This window comes from Heterodontus francisci, chromosome 13, assembly GCF_036365525.1.
Source record: "Heterodontus francisci isolate sHetFra1 chromosome 13, sHetFra1.hap1, whole genome shotgun sequence".
NCBI classification, from domain to species: domain Eukaryota; kingdom Metazoa; phylum Chordata; class Chondrichthyes; order Heterodontiformes; family Heterodontidae; genus Heterodontus; species Heterodontus francisci.
In genome coordinates, this window is record NC_090383.1 from 58,659,580 (window position 1) to 58,680,830 (window position 21,251).

Here is a 21,251-nt window from a genome sequence, read left to right on the forward strand (position 1 = left end):
TGTACCTAATCCCTTGTAAAATGTTGGTGTTTTCCAACTTGGCGGTAGTGAGTTCAGTTTTAGAGTTTTCAGGGTTCTTGTACTTGTCCAGTTCATCCTCGCTACTGCTCTCTTCCTCTATCACTTTTACTGCCTGGCTTACTGATCTGTCCAGTTCCCAGTGTAGTATCTTTTCAGCATGTTAATTTGACACAGTCTTTGTTTTTTTCCTTCTGCCAAGAGTGTTAATTAGGTAGTTTATGCCATTCACCACTAAACCTGGCCTTTAAAGTTTTGCCCTGAGGGGTAGCAGCACTAGAACTCAGTCCCCTGGTTTAAACTCACAGACTGCAGCTTTCTTATCTGGCTGCCATTTCATTTTTTCCTGAAAAGTTTTGAGGTGTTCCTTTGCTACCACACAGTCCTAGGAAAGTGTATCCTGGAAGGTGATCACATAGTTTAGTACCAAAGTTTCCTTCCTTTGATTTAGGAACTTTTCCTTGATAAATTTTAGGGGGCCTCTCACCTCATGTCCAAAAATCAATTCAAAGAGAGTAAAACCTGTGGATTCATTGGGGGAATCTTTGGTAGTGAACAGCAAGAAAATTGCTCCTTTATCCCAGTCATAGTGATCAGTTGTACAGGTTTAATGGTAGGTTGGGGGTTTCGCAATTATCTGGCAAGTCTGGCAGAATTTAACCACATCCTTGTGGAGTTATGGCCAGTAAAAGTGTTGGCTAATTTGAGCTTGGGTTTTTCGGATACCCACTTGTCCAGCCATAGGAATATCAGCAATTCGCAGAATCTTTCTGTGATATTTAGGGGGGAACCACAATTTGGTGAACTACTGTCCACTGCTCTTCTGCGGGTCGCTGTGGGGGTCTCCATTTCCTCATTAAAATTTCAATTTTTAAATAGTAACACTTAGGCAGCTTCTCTGCATCTACCCCGGAATAAGCTGTCTGTGCTATCTTTTTTAAATCAGTGTCTGCATTTTGGGCTTCAGTTATGGAAGGTCGGTCATATACTTCCCCTGGATCTCTGAACAAAGGTTTCAGCCAGCCAGACGTCTGAGTCATCAGGCTGATTTTCTAGTTCAGCTCTCTCTCTGGGGGACTTGCTTGGCCATGGCCGTTGTTACTGCACAGGTAGGAAAGATTCCAGGGATTTCCTCCTGCATTTTCTCTGTCTCCTTGGCCTCATTTGGCTGGTCTAATATTACTGGGGCTGCGACCATCTTGCCTCCAGCCAGTGACAAGTCTCTGTCGACTACAGGTAGACGAGGGACAATTCCTACAGTAACTGACCCAGAAACAAGGTCGCACTGCAAGTGGACCTGAGACAGGGGTACAGGCATGTATCCTCCTTCGATTCCTTTTACCAAAACCTTCGCTTTTAGCGAGCTGTCTGGTGGGAAGATCATTCCTTTACCCAGCATAAGGGATTGAATGGTCACGAAGCAGGACAATGGGTTTACTTGCCTCACTAGAGGGGTACGGAGACATCGCTCCTTTTGAAACAAAATCCGGATGGCCTTCAGCAATTTTCTCTACTTTTCCATATCCACGGCAGTATTCTTTTTGGAGTTCTTTACCACGGATAGGGCCGTAGTCGGGTCTGCCAGGGCACTCTTTTCTTTGTTAACCTTGTGCACCTCTACAAGATTAATGGGCTTTCCCTTTAACTTCCAGCAGTCAGCTTTGACATGCCCTGTTTTGCTGCAATGGGAAACACACAGGTCTGTGGTATACATTCCTGCCCTCTGCATTTTCTTTCCTTACTGGTAGAGGCCTTTTTGTGTGCTCACCTTTTGTTTCCCTGTCGCTAACACTCCATCTTTTATCACTTTCCCACTTTCTACCCTTTCCGAACTTCTGGAAATTATCATGAAAGGCTTTTCCCTGAGTAAAGGGTTTATGTGCGAGTTCAAAATCATCTGTCATGGTGGCGGTTTCTGTCATCCTGTGAATTCTTTGTTCTTTTATGTGGGTTCTTATACTACTTGGGATGCTATTTTTGAACTCTTCCAGCAACATCACTTCTCTCAAATTTTCACTTGAGGGTTCTAGCTTGAGAAATTGTATCCAGAAATCAAAAGCCATATGTTTAATTCTTTTGAATTCAGTGTAAGTCTGTGTGGGTCTTTTCTGGTGTGTCTGAATTTCTGTCTATATGCTTCCAGTACCAGTTCATATGCATTTAGAATTACAATTTTAGTTTGTTCATAATCAGAGGAACTTCTGAAAACAGGGATAAAGCTTCATGTGCCCTGCCCATGAGCTCACCTTGTAAGAGGAGATCCAAAATTCTTTTGGCCATTTTAGCCTGGTAGCTATTTTCTCAAAGGAGATGAAATATGACTCCACCTCCTTCTCATTAAATTCTGGCACTGATCTTGAGTGTCTCAGCATATCAGAGTTTTGCTCTGAATTGGGGATACAGTTTGAGTGGCTGGCAGCATTTTCAACCTGGAATGCTAGGTCCTCCAAATTCAACGTCTGGTAATCAAAAGTCCATTTTGGATTCAATGTCTCCGGGCACGGTCTTTTGTCCCTTTTAGGCACTGTCTGTAAATATGCAAATGTATTTCCAGTCAAGGGACTGGGTTTTTTTCAGTAACAGTTTAAAAATCAATGTTCATGTGGCGAATTTAATATGCCTCATTCTTGACAGGTGGGGGCCTGCATGACACCTCCACACCCAGGGAAATGAAATGCGATTTGGAAAAAAAAGGCACATTTCATTAAAACGTTTTGAGAGAAATATAAAATACAGAAAGAAGAACCATGCATTTCTCTCAATCATTTCCATTCATTCATAACTCTTAAAGTTTATTAAAATTGTCTTTTCTGGGTGCCATTGCTGCTTTAATTTCCCCTTTTTGGCATCCCAGTAACCATGTGGTTCTATGGGAAAGCTTTTCTTCAGTTTGTCCATTGCCATGACTGCCTAGGGTCTTAGCCTGTTGCGATTTTTTTTTTTCAGGAGAGTTAGCAGTGGGCAGGTGTATCCTGAGCTCTCTTTCAGTGCTTTGCTGAGTCATGCAAAAGCTTTTGACTTCAGGAGAGGGGTGGTTCTCTTTTCCTCTGACTGTGGGGAGGATTCTCTGTTAATCTCCCCTTTGTTCTCTGGGACATTTCCACCTGCAGGTTTGTGTGCAGATTTGACACCACTCTCCTGTGGCACTTCAACTAGGTGAGGAATCACCCTCATGGTTTCCATGCCCCCTAGAGGTCTCTCTTTGTCTCTGCAGGTTCCTGTAGATGCTGTTAGAAACTCTGGTGGGGTGCTTCTCATGTCTGCATTTACATAGGAGGATGTGGGGGTCTATCTTTTCAAATTTGTCAGGGTTGGCTGACCGGACAGTAGGGGTTTTCATCCGGGATTCCTCCCGGGCTTCCTTTAACCTGCCCTCTTGGTCACTTTTTCCCCTTTTCTTTTTAAACTTTTGCCAGCCGTGTGCCTGCCTGTCCCCTTTTGTTCTTGGCGGGGGTCCCTTACAGGCAACCAGCCCTCTGCTGGGGGGTCCTCCTAACACCGGTAAAGGGCTTAGGGGTGCAGGTTTCATTGTAGGTTGGGGTTTCCCTCAACCTGGAATATCTGGCAACTCTTGCAGTACTCCAGCACATCTTTGTGGAGTTTTGGCCAGTCAAACTGATGTCTTATGCGGGCTTTGGTCTTTCATATACCGGCATGTACAGCCACTGTAGTCTCGTGGGCCTTTCTTAATATTTTTCTTCGGTACCTAGCGGCACCACTACTGGTGAACTACTGTCCACTCCTTGCTCTCAGGTCTGTGAGGAGAACTCCATTTCCTCATCAATACCTCATTCTTTAAATAGTAGCAATCAGGGACTCCCTCTGCTTCACTTTCAGCCTGGGCAGTCTGTGCTAACTCTCGCAATACTACGTCGGCTCGCTGAGACGCAGCTAGGGAAAATCCATTTAATTCATTCCCTGGATCTTCTAACTTTCCAAAGAAAGTCTTGGACAGGCAGACCTCATGGTTTTCTGCCTGCAGTGCCCATGCAGTCTCCTTTGGGGTAGCTGGTTTGATCATGGCCTGATCCACTACACATTCAGGGACACTGCAGGGGTCCGTCTCCTGCCACTGCCGTGTCTCTCTGACCTCCTGCGGTCTTTCTTTCACTACTGGAGGGGTGGCTACAACCTTCACCCCCGCCAAATCATTACCTAGTTGAGCAGGTCAACCCCGTCCACAGGCAAACTAGGGACAATCCTGATGGTCACCGGTCCTGAAACTAGGTTGCACTCCAGGTGCACCCAGTGTACAGGTGCAGGCATGCTCTGCTCTCCAATACCATTCACCACCCTTTTAGTGTTCACTGCACTCTCTGGGGGAAAGGTCAGACCTTTTCCCAGTAAAAGGGATCTAGTGGCCCCTGTGTCCCTGAGAATCACTATGGGCTTGCTTGCCCCACTCGAATAGCATGGGGTTACATTCCCTTCAGACACAAAACCCTGATAGCCTTCAGGAATCCTATTAACTTTTCCTGCACTGGCCGAGGTAAGCTTGCTGGGTTGCACTCTTACTGCAGTTAAAGCCACAGCTTGTTCTGTGCTTTCCAACAGGGTGCTGTCTTCACTGAGCGGGTGTGCCCTGATAAACCCTACCGGTTTTCCCTTTAGTTTCCAGCATTCAGCTTTTAAATGCCCTGCCTTATTACAATGGAAGCGCATAGGTTTCCGGATCTCACTCCTGCTTACAGCATCTTTCTTTTTGGCTGGAGGAAGGCCCCCTGTGTCTCCTGCTTTCCTTTCTCTCCCAGGACTGCCTGGGTGGATATCACCTTCCCACCCTTTGTCCTTTTTGGATTTGTGGGGGTAATTAGGAAAGGTTATTCCCTGGAAACCGACTTATAAATTAAAGCAAATTCCTCAGCCAGAAAGGCCACTTGCCGGGCCCCCTGAACCCGCTGATCCTCTACATGGGTCTTTATTGAGAGTGGGAGAGAGTTTTTATATTCCCCTAACAGAATTACCTCTCTGAGAATCTCATAGCTGAGCTGTATTTTAAGTGCCCTCAGCCACTGGTCAAAAGCCAGCTGCTTACTTCTTTCAAACTCCAGATAAGTTTGATTGGCTTGCTTCTTGAGGGTTCTAAACATTTGGTGGTAGACTTCGGGTACTAATTCATATGCCCTGAGAATAGCATTTTTGGTCAGTTGATAGTTTGATGAACTCTCATCTGGCAACAGGGAATAAACCTCATAGGCCTTTCCAGTTAGCTTGCTTTGTTGGATTCTTTCTGGAATATTCTTTCTCTCTCTCTCTCTCTCTCTCTCTCTCTTTCTCTCTCTCTCTTTCTCTCTCTCTCTCTCTCTCTCTCTCCTGCCTTTTATTTTCCTTCTCCTGTCTTTCTCTCTCTCTCTCGTTCCCTCTCCTGTCTTTGTTTTTCTACGCGTTCCATCTGGAGGGCTCTTTCTTTCTCCCTCCCTTTTTTCTCAAATTCAAGTTTCCTTTGTTCCAATTGTATCTTTGTGAACAATACCCTGTCGTAATCTTCTACTAACACCGCTTCCGCTTCTTCAGATTCAAGGGAAAATGATTGGCCACCAGTCTTAGGAGTTCAGACTACCTAGCCTTGCCACGTACAGTGATCCCACACTGCTCAGCCATTTTCCTCAACTCCTCCATAGACAGTGCTTTTAAATTATCCCAAGTTACTTCACCTTGGCTTGGAGAGCTACTAGCTTCAGTTGCAGACATGTTCGTATTCAATCACACACAACCACAAGAAAACCTGTATTAATCTTTCTATTTTTTGATTGGGAACAATTTGGCTTCCCACTTCCAATTTCTCTCGCTTGTCTGTGGGTGAAATTCTTTACGCTAACACCCAAATTTCTGTTACGACGAGATGAGAAAGGTGTCTTGGGGTCTTTTACTGTCCTCAGCGGGTCTTATTGTAACAGGGTTTAATTTTTTTGAACACATTGTGTTTTGAGCTCCCCCTTGGTGAATTCTTATTCACCGCTTTCCAATTATAAGGCAAAGAAATGAGCACACACAGGCTTTCTTACGCTTAAAGAAGAAAAGTGAAATTTAGTAAAACTTAAATTCTAATTCGGTTAACGCCCACGGATACACGCCGCACCCCATGCTAGCATGCATACGCGATACGCACATGGAAATAGAGACAGAAAAGAGCAGATGAAAAATAAAGTGGAGAGGTTTGAGGTAATCTCTGAAGAGGGGTTTTTGTTACCGTGCTTCGAGATCGCTGTAGTCCTTGCCTGTAGCTGGATCTTGCTTTTCGTTGGGGCCTAATATTCTTCTTAAACCTTGTTCACTGAAGGAGACTTTTCTGTCTTGGGGTTCATATGTCTTCAGTGGTTTTCAGTTCCGTGGGAAAGAGATGGAAGCAGACAGGAGAGGCTGCAGCAAGTCAGCCACAAGAGATTTTGTCAGTCCAGGAGCAAACAGCTTTTCGACTTCAAATTCTCTGTGGTATGTTTTTTAAAAAAAAACCTGCACCAGCCGGTTAGTCCTGTGACTAAACTGGTCAGTCCACATCTGTTTGTGTATTCGGCCATCTTAGCAGTCAACCTGGAATGCTAGATCCTACACCTTCAACGTCTGGTAATCAAAAGTCCATTGTGGATTGAATGTCTCAGGGAATGATCTTTTGTCCCTTTTAAGCACTGTCTGTAAATATGCAAATGTCTTTCCAGTCAAGGGTCTGTTTTTTTTTAAAACAAGTTCTTTCTTTACTTCAGTAACAGTTTAAAAATCAACGTTCATGTGGTGAAATTAATATGCCTCATTCTTGGCATATTCATGCAATATGCCTGCAAAACGGTTTGGCTAGACTTTTCACCAGTTCGGGTTTCTTTCCTTTTTTTCTGAAAGCGATTTCCACCTATGTAGCTAAGCTTTTGAAATCTTCAGCACTTAATTTGTTTGACTTATCATGGGATAACAAACTACAAACCTGCTCTACAAACTCCTTAGCATTAAATGTGACCATCTCACTTTTTTTTGCTATGGGACTAGAAAAAAAAAAGAATACATAAAAGCCTATTTATTTATTTTTCCACAATTTTTGAGGTCACTTTGCCTCCCGTTTTCCAAATCTCTCGTTTGTCTGGTGGTTCAGATCCTGGCTTCAAGCCCCCAATTTGTTATGACCACTTGATGCGACGTGGGTGGTTCTCACTATTCAACTCCCCAGCTGACTGCAGCAAGTGTGCTTGTATTAGAGTTTAGCCCCTTGGTGTTTTATTTTTTAAATAAACAGACAGCAACAGGTTTTCTTGTAAGTTTTAAAAACAGGAAATCAATTGTTTATTGATCAATACGCTTTATCCTGAAATTGTTGCAACCGCATCCACTCTCACATCAGCTCACAAGCGCGCGCACACAAGAAGAGACAGATGGAAAAGGGAAGGTGACTTTTAGTGAGGGGATGGAGGGAGGTTACGATAAACCTGTTGAATTCTCTTGGAAATCAAGTTCTTGATGGATGCAGGCCTGAAATGAGTGTAGATTTGTTTCTCTCTCGCGCTCTGGCTATTTATTTTTTAAAGACCAAGCTGTTATCTCCCTCCTCCTGTTGGGAGACACTCTGGTCTCTTTCCCATGGTGATTGCACAATGGTCCAGAAGGTGGCTACTTTATAGCTTCTTTGTTTCAGAGGAAGACATGCAATTCTGGAATGATTTAGGATAGGTGTAGGATGGGTTCAATTGACACCTATTATCTTTTGAAGATTTGTCCTTTGTCTTTGTCAGACAGTATGAATACACAAAAGGCCAAACCCTTTTTCTTCGGTGGCCATTTGGGACCTTTGTTCACTTTTTAAAATGAAGGGTGTTTTTTTTTAAAGACAAAGTCAGTTTTTCATAAATCTGCAAAGGTAGTCCATGTATGTTGTATCATTGTACTTCCAGTGAGCGTGACACCACATTTAATAGGAAACATTAAAATGAATGGCAGATGGTGACATTTCATCCAGACAGACAGGTCTACCTCCGTTATCACCTATTTGGAACCGTCTTATTGCTAGAAAATATTTATCTGAGGAATCACATAAGGGATTTTAGCCGTGAATGTAACAGGGAGAGAATTTCAAATACATTAAGCTTTATTGGGTCGCTGGGTCAAAATCCTGGGACTCCCTCCCTAACGGCACTGTGGGTGTACCTTCACTACATGGACCACAGCGGCTCAAGGGCAATTAGGAATTGGCAGTAAATGTTGGCCTTGCCAATGTTGCTCATATCCCATGAACAAATAATTTTTTTTAAAAAAGCTTTCATCAGCTAGTCCCACCTAGTGTATTTTTGGAGCCTACATTTATTATGGGGTATCATTTTCTGTCATACACTCTTGTATTTATATAAATATTGTGCAGCTATTTCTTGCTTTGTTTGGAGCACTCTGCTTGCATATTGGCTGAGTCACCATGACTGCTTTTTCGTTTTCAGATTTATGGGAAAAGAATTGCTCATTCTGTGTAAAGTAATCATCTTACAATTTCAATCAATTGTTTAATTATTTCTATAAGAATTATATGCAGAGCTGCCTGATGGCCCTGTTGGTAATCATTATCTGCAGCTGAGCCATACAAATGAGCTGGTTCCAGGTTTAATACCTGATCTGTACTGAATTGTTTGATCTCAGGTGAGCAGCAGTGGAGATGCTGCAATAGGCCTCAGCAGCCCTGGGTTGATGGAGGTGAAAGTTGATCAGAGCTCTGGTCAGCACTCACTTCCTAGATTCTTATATGAGGAATGGCTAGCTGGATGAGATCTTGAAGGGTGACCAGTGTCTCTACAAAGTAAAATGGTTATGATTCTCAATTTTTGTCAACTCCAAAAGTGGGCAGGGCATGATAAGTTTGCACAGGTGGTGTAGGGGGTTAGATCATGGCTTGTGTTCAGGCATTTGTTTTGCACTGTTAAAAGCCTTAATAACTGTTGTCTCCACATCCTTGAGTCTTAGTGGAAAAGATGGACTTTATTTTGGTGTCTGATTTACATTTTAGAAATTTGCACACAGCCCTAAAAAAAAAAAGGATGGGTAGAAAACTAATAAGTTGGTTTGTAGTGACATTATTTACCTAGCTGGGGGAAAAAATTACCATTTCCACCTGGGTCAGTTAAGTAGATGAGCAGTAAACTGAGCAGTTTGACCAGATAAACAAGAAATGTTCACTGCCATTTTGAATGGTGAGAAATTAATTGACCAGTTTGGCTTAGTTCAAGTTACCTCACGGTACTTTTTAATTTTCCAATAAATTTGGGTAGTGAGTTTCTTAAAACTTTTTCCTTTAAATAAGTGTTTCAAAATAGCAGTTGAGCCGTCATGCTGACATTGTTTGTTTTCTCTTGCAGGAAAGGATGAGCCGAGCAGTTACACTTGCACAACTTGCAAACAGCCATTCAACAGTGCATGGTTTCTCCTCCAACATGCCCAGAACACCCATGGATTCCGAATTTATTTGGAGACTGAGCATGGAAGTCCCTTAACCCCACGGGTTGGCATTCCTTCAGGACTTGGGGCAGATTGTGCCCCTCAGCCCCCACTTCATGGACTTCATGTAGCAGACAATAGTCCTTTCAACCTACTGAGAATGTCTGGGCCTGTCTCACGGGAAACTCCAGGGCTTGGAGAAGGCCGCTTTCCCCCTACTCCTCCGTTGTTTAGCCCTCCACCCCGGCATCACCTAGACCCGCATCGAATGGATCGGCTGAGTGCTGAGGAAATGGCCATTGCAGCAGTACATCACACCAGTGCCTTTGACAGGGTACTGCGTCTTAACTCCATACCTATCGAGCCACCATCCATGGATTTCTCTAGGAGACTTAGAGAATTAGCTGGCAACACCTCCACTCCTCCATTGTCACCAAACCGGCCTAGTCCTATGCAAAGGCTATTGCAACCATTCCAGTCGAGCAACAAATCCCCATTTCTCAGCACACCACCCCTCCCACCCCTCCAGCCTGCAGCACCTCCTGCCCAGACAGTGCTCAAGTCTAAGTCCTGTGAATTCTGTGGAAAAACATTTAAGTTTCAGAGCAATTTAATAGTGCACCGCCGAAGCCACACTGGTGAGAAACCGTACAAGTGCCACCTTTGTGATCACGCCTGCACTCAGGCCAGCAAATTAAAGAGGCACATGAAAACACACTTGCACAAGTCCTCACCCATGACTGTCAAGTCAGATGACGGGCTTTCCACCGCAAGCTCTCCTGAACCAGGTACTAGTGATCTTGTTGGCAGTGCCAGCAGTGCCCTCAAGTCTGCAGTAGCCAAGTACAAGAGTGAAACTGATGCCAATATGATTCCAGAAAATGGGGATGAGGAGGAGGAGGAAGAGGAGGAGGAGGAAGAAGAGGAGGAGGAGGAGGAAGAGGAGGAACCTGAAAATGAAAATAGGCCTGATTTTGCCTTTGGTGTCAGTCTTGAGGGTGGGCGTCACCATGAGAACAACTCGAGGCCTGTAGAGGAGAAGAGGTCTCTGCCTGAAGTGATGCATAGCATTGCCATGAATACAATGCAGCACTATGGTGAGGCCTACCACCAAGTTCTTGTTGAAAAACACAAGCGGACTCATCACTCGTCTGAAACAGAAGTTCAGAGAGACATTTATGATGAAGACTCGGTTGCTGGTGAATCTGATCGCACAGATGAAGGTACAGTCAATGGTAGAGGTTCCTCTCCGGGTGAATCGGCCTCTGGGGGCTTATCCAAGAAGCCTATATTGGGAAGCCCAACTTCCCTCAGCCCTTTTTCCAAACGCATTAAACTTGAGAAAGACTTTGACCTGCCATCAGCACCTTTGGCTCCCACGGACAATGTTTACTCTCAGTGGCTTGCTGGTTATGCTGCCTCACGACAGATGAAAGACCCATTCCTCAGCTTTGGAGACTCCAGACAATCGCCTTTTGCAACTTCATCTGAGCACTCTTCAGAAAATGGAAGTTTACGCTTTTCCACTCCCCCAGGAGAAATGGACGGTGGGATCTCAGGTCGGAGTGGCACAGGAAGTGGTGGAAGCACGCCCCACATCACTGGACCTGGTCCTGGGCGGCCCAGCTCCAAAGAGGGCAAGCGAAGTGACACGTGTGAATTTTGCGGCAAAATCTTCAAGAACTGCAGCAATCTCACAGTCCATCGGAGAAGCCACACGGGCGAGAGACCATACAAATGTGACCTGTGCAACTACGCCTGTGCCCAGAGTAGCAAGCTCACGCGACACATGAAAACGCACGGTCAGGTGGGGAAAGACGTTTACAAATGTGAAATTTGTCAGATGCCTTTTAGCGTGTATAGTACCCTCGAGAAACACATGAAAAAATGGCACAGTGAGCGCTTGTTAAATAATGATATAAAAACTGATTAGGTGTATTGATGCTCAAGTTCCCTATAGCTTTTTCTATTCTCTTGTGATCAAAACAAAGTGGAAGCTGAGGACGCAAGGAACATGTGCTTGATGCCAGCACGACTGGTTTAATGTCACTGATGAATGCATGATTTGTATCGGGGCAATACTATTGCATTTACGCAAACTCGAGCCTTTCTCTTGTGCAATAATTTACGTGTTGTGTATGTTATTGGGTTTTTTTCTTTTAGACAGCATGTATGGTATGTTCAACAGTTTAATTCTGTCCTCAGTTGGTGTTGAGTAACTACCCTTCTCTGTCCTTTTTTGGTTTTTGAAAGAAGACCACCATGCTGCATAGTGTCCTGTAACACATATCATGTACAGTTTAGGCTGTAACATAGAGAGGGAAAACAAAAATGAGGGAAAAGATCCCTCCCCATTTATTTCTTTGTTTAACCTTCCATGGACAGACTGGAATTCGCACTGTTAAAGCCGTCTTTTTTTCAAAAAAATCTGTCCTGAAAGGGTTAGTATATTAAATTAGAACATGAGAACAATTGCTGGCCTTGACTTTTGGCAAAGAAAATAAATTTGATGAAGATGATTGGGTGAATATTATTGTTTGGTTAAAGGAATAAGAATAATCTGAGTGCCTTGCATCTATTTAAACTGTATTGGTTTTCTTTCTATTCTTCAGTTCAGTACTGGAGGAGTAGCCTTGGGTTTGTGTTGACCCAAGTGATGATTCCACATCGTGCACCTGATAGTTTTGGCTACCAGTGAGTTAACCAATTCTCAATATTTAAGCAAAATGAAAGTAACAAAACAGGAGGGGGAAAAAAAATGTCTTGACAATTCCATTAATGTCGCAGCATCCATCTGTGATCCCTAAAGTCATGCTTGGTTCATACACCACACGGCAGTTGTATAAACATAAAAATGATACATTTAATGCTCGTACCAGCCCGCCCACCCACCCACTCCCAGCTTGTATTTAAATCGCACTTGACTCCGCTTGTGACTTCTATGCCCTTTCTTTAATCAGGGGTACAGAGGCTGAGCAAAAAGACAAAGGATAAAAGACAGCTCAGATAGGACAATTAAGTGCACTGTACAATTTTCCCAGTTTACAAACATATAATTAAGGGAAAAAACTTACTAAAATACTAAGGAAAGAAAAATGAACTGATTGTTTAGTGTCAATTTGCCAGTCATTGACTAGAATAGTGCACCTGGCTAAACTTAAAAAGAATATAAAATGTAAAGCAACATGATTTAATAGCACGTCTCCTCAGTGGACGATAACGGGACTGCAGTTGATTAGAATAAATAATCTCGCTACTACAGTGCAAGAATTTTTGTACAGATTTTTTAAGTATAAATGGTAAGATTTTTTTTTAAAAAGACACTTCATTAGGTTAGGGAGAAATATATTTTAGGGTTCCAGTGTCTTGGTTGTCAAGACTCATACATGTTATACAGTTAGTGGATACTCTGCCTTGGATACCCAGCTCTTCAGGTTGTATAAAACTCAAATTGGGGAAAGGTTTAAGATTATATATATATATATATATATATATATATATATATATATAGTACTTAACTATAGGAAAATGCACACATGTTGATTCCTATGCTAAACACATTTATGGTCTCTACTTTTCTGTATTTCTAGAATGGTTATTTGAAATAAATGTTCACCTAGTGTAGTAGGCACTATAGTATTTATATTGAAGCTTGTATTTTTAACTGTTGCTTGTTCTTTAAAGGTATCAACGTACCTTTTTTTGGTAGTGAAAAAAACCACAGGCTGCCACAGTATATTTTTTTAATTTGGCAGGATAATATAGTGCGAATTATTTGTACGTTTCAACAAAAAAACAAACAAACAAAAAAAAGTACACACCCGTGACATTGTATAGATAAGAGGTCGTATAACGGCCGCTTGGGGGAAAATTTAGAAAGTCGCGCCAATGGTCAAAGCGGATGGTTGTACATATCTTTCCCTTCCTGCTGCCATACTGTATACAGTACTTCAAGCTAATGTTTGTTCTGTAGTGTGCTTCTGTCTCCTAACCTCTCACCTACTACATTCCAGCATCTAACTTCATATGCAGTAAATTAAATGTTTGCAGTTTTTTCATTGCCAAAAACTAAATGGTGCTTTATATTTAGATTGGGAAAATTTCATATGCAAAGCATATTAAAGCCGCTTGAGTCAATACATTTTTGTAAATGGCAATGCAGAATATTTTGTTATTGGCCTTTTCTATTCCTGTAATAAAAGCTGTTGTTGTAACTTGAAATTTATCTTTTACTATGGGATTCACTATTTATTATTGCTTATGTGCGCTGTTCAAAACGGATGCACTAAATTGATCTTTTTTCCATTTTATTTTTTATTTTTTTTCTTTGTTTAGATGACCAAAGGTCATTACAACCTGGCTTTTATTGTATTTGTTTCTGGTCTGTGTTAAGTTCAGGAGTCTATTGGAAACCACTGTCTGTGTTTTGGCAGTTGTCTGCATTATCCTGTTCACATGCCCATTTTGTCCCTTTATGAAAATAATTAATAAAAATTTTAAAGCTAATTGGTGAACCTTGTGTGTGCTTATTTATTGCTTTCCTCATTTTTTTTTTAGTTTTTAAATTTATTTAGTTATTTGTTTTTATATGGCATACTCCAAATATGTAGCTTTTGCTCCAGCTGACGTTTATCTCTGCAGTGTCCCTTTCTCTGACCTATATAATTTTTGGTAGCATGCTGGAGAAAATGGCCTGCCTTCTGTAAGGGTTTAACATGCCAGATAACCAGCAAATTCACAGAGTGCCATGTACAGATTTGTATCCTGCATTGGTGAGAAGTTACCGGTCATATGGCTAGATTTTGTGGACCAAAATTAGTTGTCCAAATTTTTTTTAAATCTTATTTTATTGAAAATGAATGAAGCATACTATAAATTCTTTGTTACAAAGTGTCTAGATAGAACAATTAATTAATGCTTATTTATCTTAGCTCCACCCCCAAGAGTACATAACTAATCTTCATATTTGTGTACTCTGTCTACACATTTAGAGTTAACTGTTGGTCAGGTAATAGTTGAAAATGCAGGCACAACCTTTTTAATTAAATTACATTACGTTAAATTAAATTACATGAAATCAATTGATCAATAAACCTGAAATATCTGGACCTGACATGAGGTGAATCAGCAAACTGTTGAGTGTAGCTGCTCTACTTGCTCAGCCAATGTTGCACCTTCTGGTTATAAGACATGGGCCTGGATCTTGTGGTTATAATGACAGTGAAACTGTCAGCGTTTGCCGTCATTACAACTGTGAAATTGACAGCATCTTCTGGTGTCCGCATATGCGCAGTTAAAGGCAGAAACCCCAGAAGCTGCTGTCAGTGATTCTCTGCACCTCCACAGGTTGTGCTGTTGAAATCCCCACAGACGGCAATCTTCTAGAAATCACTGAACTGACGAGACCTTCCCCTTTGACATAATATTGCTGTTAAAAACCTAAAAGATTACGGCTTGTTAATGAGGTGCAACTGGGTTTTAAACAGCGTACTAAGTCATATCTACTGCCAAAGAACCCCTCTGACCCTGGAAAACTAATTTTATATTTGTGTAATGTAAAGTTTTTTCATTATGATATTTCATATAATTTTTTCTTAAAGTTTGATATTTTAGTCTCTAATATATACTTTATAATCTTTATTTCACTTTCTATAAAATTTATCTAAAGTGAAAGATAATCAGTGCATTTTACTTCCTGGTTTGCAGTCTGTGAGAACGTCTTGATGATACTGTCGTCGGGCACCTAGAGATCCCCTTGATCTGGCGTCTGATTCAAATGAATGTTGGGAAAGGGGAAATCTATTCGCCAGAGCTCACTAGATCTTTGTGGGTAGCTGTCTTCAAGGTCAGCAGCAAGAGCTGTCACTTTGCTGCTGACTGCAAAATCCAGACTATTGTTTTGAGAATTGAGATCCTGATGAGCTAAGATGTTATGATATAGATAAATAGCAAACACTAAAGCATTGGTGGTATTTGCTATACCTCCTGCAGCTGTGGAAAAATCTATTCACTTGGCCTGAATTTTACGATGTGCTTTGAAGATGGCAGTCTGCCCGTCGCTGAGCCCCTGCTATATTTAGCGCGGCGGCTCATTTAAATGGAGGGGGCGGAATGGTCGTCCTCAATGATATAGAGGAGGCAGCTGCTCTGTCCCCGGCAATGGCGTCTGGTGTCACCGCCCAGACGCTGGCGCCATTTTTAAAGAGCTTCAAGCACTTACCTGTAGTTTAAATTTTTAAAGGCACATTGTGGGCAAATTAAAACTTAAAATGTTATTTATAGACCGTGGCCCCTCTCCCACCACCACCACCCCCCGCCCCTCCTTAACTCCCCTAATGGCCATCTAATGTTATTTCCACACCGGAAAACCTTTTCTTCCTTATCATCAACTTTGCCCGCCGAACTTTGTAACTTTGCCCTTCAACCCCTTCCCACCATCCCCTCATCCAATGGAAGGATTTTTCCCCATTTCCCCCCCCCCCCCACCACCCCCACCCTGACAATTTCACACTCCCCCACTCCCTCCTCAGCCCCCACCAGTGTCTCGCCTCGGATGTCCGAACGGAGATCCTAAGGTGTGGGACTTCTGGCCACCAGCCAGAATATTGGCGTGGGATGGCCGTTGGGACAAGGTAAGTTTATTTGCATGTGTTGTCATTAATTTTAATATTAGAATGAAGGCCCCGCCGCTGATTGACTGTGGGGGTGGGAGAGGGGGTGCACCCTGAGGCCTCGCCGCCGCCAGTAAAATGTGGCGGGGCCTTCTCGGCGTCGGGTGTCGTGGCGCACCTCTCCGGAAGAATTTTCCAGGCCCCCGCCACAAACCCTGACGTTGGAGGGCTGGTAAAATTCAGCCCCTCAAATGAGTTGCAATGGGACCACCCCTTGGTGAACAATAGTAACTCCTTAATAACCATGATAAGTTCTGTTTATAACACAGTGTGTGTTCAAATATGTTTTTCAGCTTTATTCCTTTAACTATCTTAATGCAGTAACTTATGATAAGGTGCGACTCCAAAGGTGCTGACAGTCCAATCCTATCCTAATATGACACCTACACACATGTACTTCCTAGCAGGAATTGCTGGGTAGCAAACAGACGAGAGCCCTGGGCATTTTTTGCCCTAGTGGTTGATGCTGAGGCTGACTATATTCGTTCTCTGTCTCCATGGCCTACATCAACTGACTTGGTATAGAGTATGGATTGAACCTGGTTTGTGTGGCTCAATATCATATTGGATAGTGCATTTATTTACTGAGCCTGATTTGAATTTGTTTGTTTAGAAGTTTGGTGATATCACAGCTAGTAATGGCCATTTTTGAACTGCAGAGGGAGGAGAGGGCTGTACCACCAGGAGATCAGAGAAGGGAGTCATAATCATTTACAGCACAGAAGGAGGCCATTTGGCCCATTGAGTCTCTGCCAGAATACAGCAAGAGTAACAGTACAAACTTAATTTGAGCAATTCATGAAGTGTTTGAAAATATTAAAATATACTAAATTATAGGTGCTATCAGAGAAAGTTGTGCGCTGAGATTGGAGACAGGAAGGGAGACTGTGCGATATATCCCAATTCCGTAACTTGAATGTCATGTGGTCCAGGTCAAATGGGAACAACTTAACTATGTTTGAGACAGATGTTGAACTGGTAGATTGTGGTTGAATTTGATTCCAATATGCAGTGTCCTAACTTAAATACATTACAATATTAAGAAATAAAAGATCAATTTAAAATGGTCTTAACTGAGGTAAAAGTGGGGTAACATTTCAATCTAGATTGTTGCTTTTAATCTTACTCCTGTTGACTCCCCATTTTATTCCATAGAGCCACTGATACTAACTGCTTGGCACCAGTATTGATCGGAGTTCACCAAATCAAATTAGACCCTTAAAGTTTGTTGAGCTTGAAACAAAATCTGAAAGTTGAAATAAATTCAAAGTGGTCAATAATTTTAAATTTTATTTAAGCCAGATATTTCTTTCATTTTAGTAACCACAAAATGTGTATGCAATTCATGGCAAAACTAATATAAAGGATTATGGCAAAATCAACAAGTAAACAAAATAGTACCAAGAAAGCCATTGAGCTAGGACTAGCTACTGATACCATAAGGAAACTATAGATTACTAATAGTTTCAGGATTTTCATACTAGGGTGTCATAAGAACCAAGGAATGTCCAAACGAAGCTTTTCTTTTTAGTTAATAAAATATTTAATTTTGTATGTTTTGGCCATCGTCTCCCCTCTTCTGACTACTGCTAGAGTACAATTCCACAGGGTCCCCCAAGTGCATCACTCAAATGGCCATTCTTCATATTTGTGTCCAGGTAGTTAATGCCCACTAGCTATTTGACCAATGAAGGCATTGCAATGAGCCTGATCCTGTCATCATCAAATGCCCACTCTGGCACATTTCCAACAGGAGGTACTGGATGAGAATCAGGAGCTGGGATCCAGGCTTGCTTTCCCCTGTCTAGCCTGTGAACACTGAGACCAACTCTAACTTTCTACTGCTACTCTGGTTGAGATCAGCTAACCTGGCACAGACTGGGAATCGAACCTAGGATCTTCCAGTGTATATGAGGGTGAAATTGGATTTTACCTGTCGCATAAAATGAACTTGTAGAGAATCGGCAGCCCTATTTGCACCATGCCTGATTTTCCCCCGCCCCCCCCCACCCATTGACTTCAATGGAACAGCAAATGGACTCCATGTATGCAGGCTGCCGATTCACTACAGGCTTGTTTGATGCTACAGGCAAAGACCAGTTTCACCCTCAATGTCTTTACCAACTGACACTTCAGGGCAGCCTGCAAATTTGACCACTTTAATATTTGTAAAAATATTATGTTGAGTTGAAGTTCAAAATGAAAGATTTTTTTCCCTAAATTTGAATACACTAAACAAATCCATGTTAGAAATTACTTATGGCAATATTGCAAACATGTAATTAAGATGTTTGTATGACATTCCTCTGTCCACTATTGTGATCATTTGGCTAAAATAATAAATACAGGTATGTCATGCAAACTTTTCTTGGTAATATCGTCAACAGTAGCTTTTAGCTTATTTTCTTTTCTTTAGCTTTTGCTGTACTAACCAACCTTTTCAGTATCTGGTTTGTGTAAAGTTTTGACATGCAGACCAGGTGATAGATTAACCTTTCCATGTTATACAATAACTAGGATACCATCCATTTCTTTCCTTTTCAAATGCATGCAAAAAGGAGAGAGATTAATGCTGGTGCACACTTTCTTTTGTTGTACCTGTTCCACTTTTTGAGCAGGGGAGTGAGTGGATAATCACTCCTGTGCTCCTGTAAAACAAAAGCATGGAAACCTGAAGTATCCCGAAGGGATAACTATTTAGACCCAATCTGAAATCATTTATAAAATAGAAATGTAATTAATTTTTTGTAAAAAAAAAATCCTACTTGTGTTTAAAATGTTGGATATGTTTCTATTCATAAATCATGCTTGCCTAAAAATGATATTTTTAGAAACTTTCATGAAATAACTTACAAATTAGGTTACTCTTAGTCTAGATCTCTTGTACAGAGAACCCCCATTTGCTGACTCACCCCATATGTTTTGAACCGTAGGAATGCAGCACTTGACCAACAGAGGAGAAAAATACATTTTCATTAAAAATTTAAACTTATATTAAAAAGTAATAAAAGCAAATTTTGGAAATACTTGGAACCCAGTAATTATACCTGAAAGATGTTCTTTTACAAATGCTGATTGGCTTGATGTGCATTTCCATCATTTCTGTGTACATTTCAAATTTCCAACATTCACTGATTTTTTTTCTTTAATATATAAAAAATGTTTAATTTGTTAAATAAATTCTTCTGATTTTTTTGACTTAACATAATTGTTGTGATTGCTCCAGATTTAGTCCTGCCAAATGGAGGACACTGCAGCTTTAAACCTTCTGTGCCTGCGGGCATGTTTCTGTTGGCATCTCTTCATACACCAACAACCATATTTCAAACAAATCATTGGTGCATGCACCTTGTAGCCTAAATACTGCAAGCAAAGTGGCAAAAGGAAACAGTGGCTTTCCCGAACTGTTACACATTAATTGCATTATAAAATCGTGAACCTGTGAGGCCTTTGTGCGTTTGAGAATTTCATGAACAGATTTATGTGACAAGCATAACATGTTTGGCACCATTGTAAACTATATACAAGTGTGACCCCATGTTCCCATAAATTTGGGATATATATACTTGGTTACATGTTATTTGAATTGTTAAAACAGCAGTGTCATCTGTACATTTAAAAAAGGAACAGACATTTTATGCTTTGTAAAAGGAGACAGGAGGAAGCCAGTGAGCCACACCTGCAATGCTGTACAATATTGACACTCAATGGACTTAAAAGCCCGTGTTCCCAGATATAGAAGCTGCAGATGTTGCAGCACTTTGCTTTAAAGGGTAAGGCTACACTTGCTCTGTTTAAGCTGCTATCGAGTTACTTTTCAACTGAAGCAGTTTAACAAATCAAATTCCACCTTTATATAACTGTCAGCCTTTGAAAATTGCAAACATATGCAAAGCTATTGGTATTAGATTGTATGATCATTTGGTTATGTGCTGGGCATCTTGGGCCTGCTTTATGGGTATTTTTAGGACAAATTCTATGGTCTGTATTATGGGAGCCAGTTTGGATAGATATGTTTTGCATTTATATAGAGCCATAATGACACAGAAGGCGGCCACTTGGTCCATCGAGTCCATGCCGACCCTCTGTCGAGCAATCCAGTCAGTCCCATTCCCCCGCTATATCCCCATAGCCTAGCAAGTTTATTTCCCTAAAGGGCCTATCCGATTTATTTTCAAAATCATTGATCTCTTCCTCTTCCACCACTCTTGTAGGCAGTGAGTTCCAAGGTCATTACCACTCACTGCATCAACAGGTTGTTCCTCACATCCCCACATATCTCTTGCCTTAAATCTGTATACCATCAGCTAATGGGAACAGTTTTCTTTGTCTACCTTGTCTGAACCTGTTATAATCTTGTACACTCTATCATATCTCCCCTCAACCACCTTTGTTCCAAGGAGAACAACCTCAGCTAGTCCAACCAAACCTTGTAGCTAAAATCCCTCATCTCTGGAACCATTCTGGTAAATCTCCTCGACACTGTCTCAAGGACCTTCACATCCTTGATAAAGTGTGGTGCCCAAAACTGGATGCAGTACTCTAGTTGTGGCCTAACATGAGCTTTATAAAGGTTCAGCATAACTTCCCTGCTTTTGTACTCAATATCTTTTTAGGAAGCCCAAGATCCCATATGCTTTGCTAACTACTCTCTCGATATGTCCTTCCACCTTCAAAGATTGATGCACATGCACCCCCAGTTCCCTCTGTTCCTGCACACTCTTTAGAATAGTGCCATTAAGTATTTATTGCCTCCCCTTATCCCTTCTGCCAAAATGCATTTCTCTGTATTTAATTCCTTCTGCCACCTCTCTGCCCATTTTGCTAGCCTATCAATGTCCTGTTGCAGTTGCTTTGTGTCATCCTCACTGTTTGCCACATTCCAAGTTTGGTATCATCAGCAAATTTTGAAATTTTACTCTGTATTCCAATTTCCAAGTCATTTTTTTATGTTATATATATCAAAAAAATTTGTATGGAATTTTTTTTAAAGTATCTATATGTTGTTTAAATGTTGATGCTGCATTAAAAATCTATTAGTTTCATAGATGTTCATAGAGAAGTATGGATTTGACCGAGAAAGAAAGGGGGAGCGAAAAAAATATGAAGTAACTATTTTTTGACGGGGAATGAAGGTCACAACAGTGATGTAAACCTACACAG

The 21,251-nt window shown here is 41.5% G+C and overlaps 1 protein-coding gene across 5 annotated transcripts in view; it reads left to right on the plus strand.

Annotated features, from left to right (window-relative positions):
* The window catches only part of bcl11aa (BCL11 transcription factor A a), a 237,959-nt gene that overhangs the window by 147,057 nt on the left and 69,651 nt on the right, over positions 1-21,251 (plus strand). For 3 of the 5 annotated variants that reach the window (XM_068044880.1, XM_068044877.1, XM_068044881.1), the window contains one exon: positions 9,339-13,910. In XM_068044880.1, the coding sequence (XP_067900981.1) occupies positions 9,339-11,350 (2,012 nt within the window). In that variant the 3' untranslated portion in view covers positions 11,351-13,910. Of the gene's footprint in view, positions 1-9,338; positions 13,911-21,251 lie in introns of those variants that run through there. The other 2 variants (XM_068044879.1, XM_068044878.1) reach the window with 1 other exon arrangement.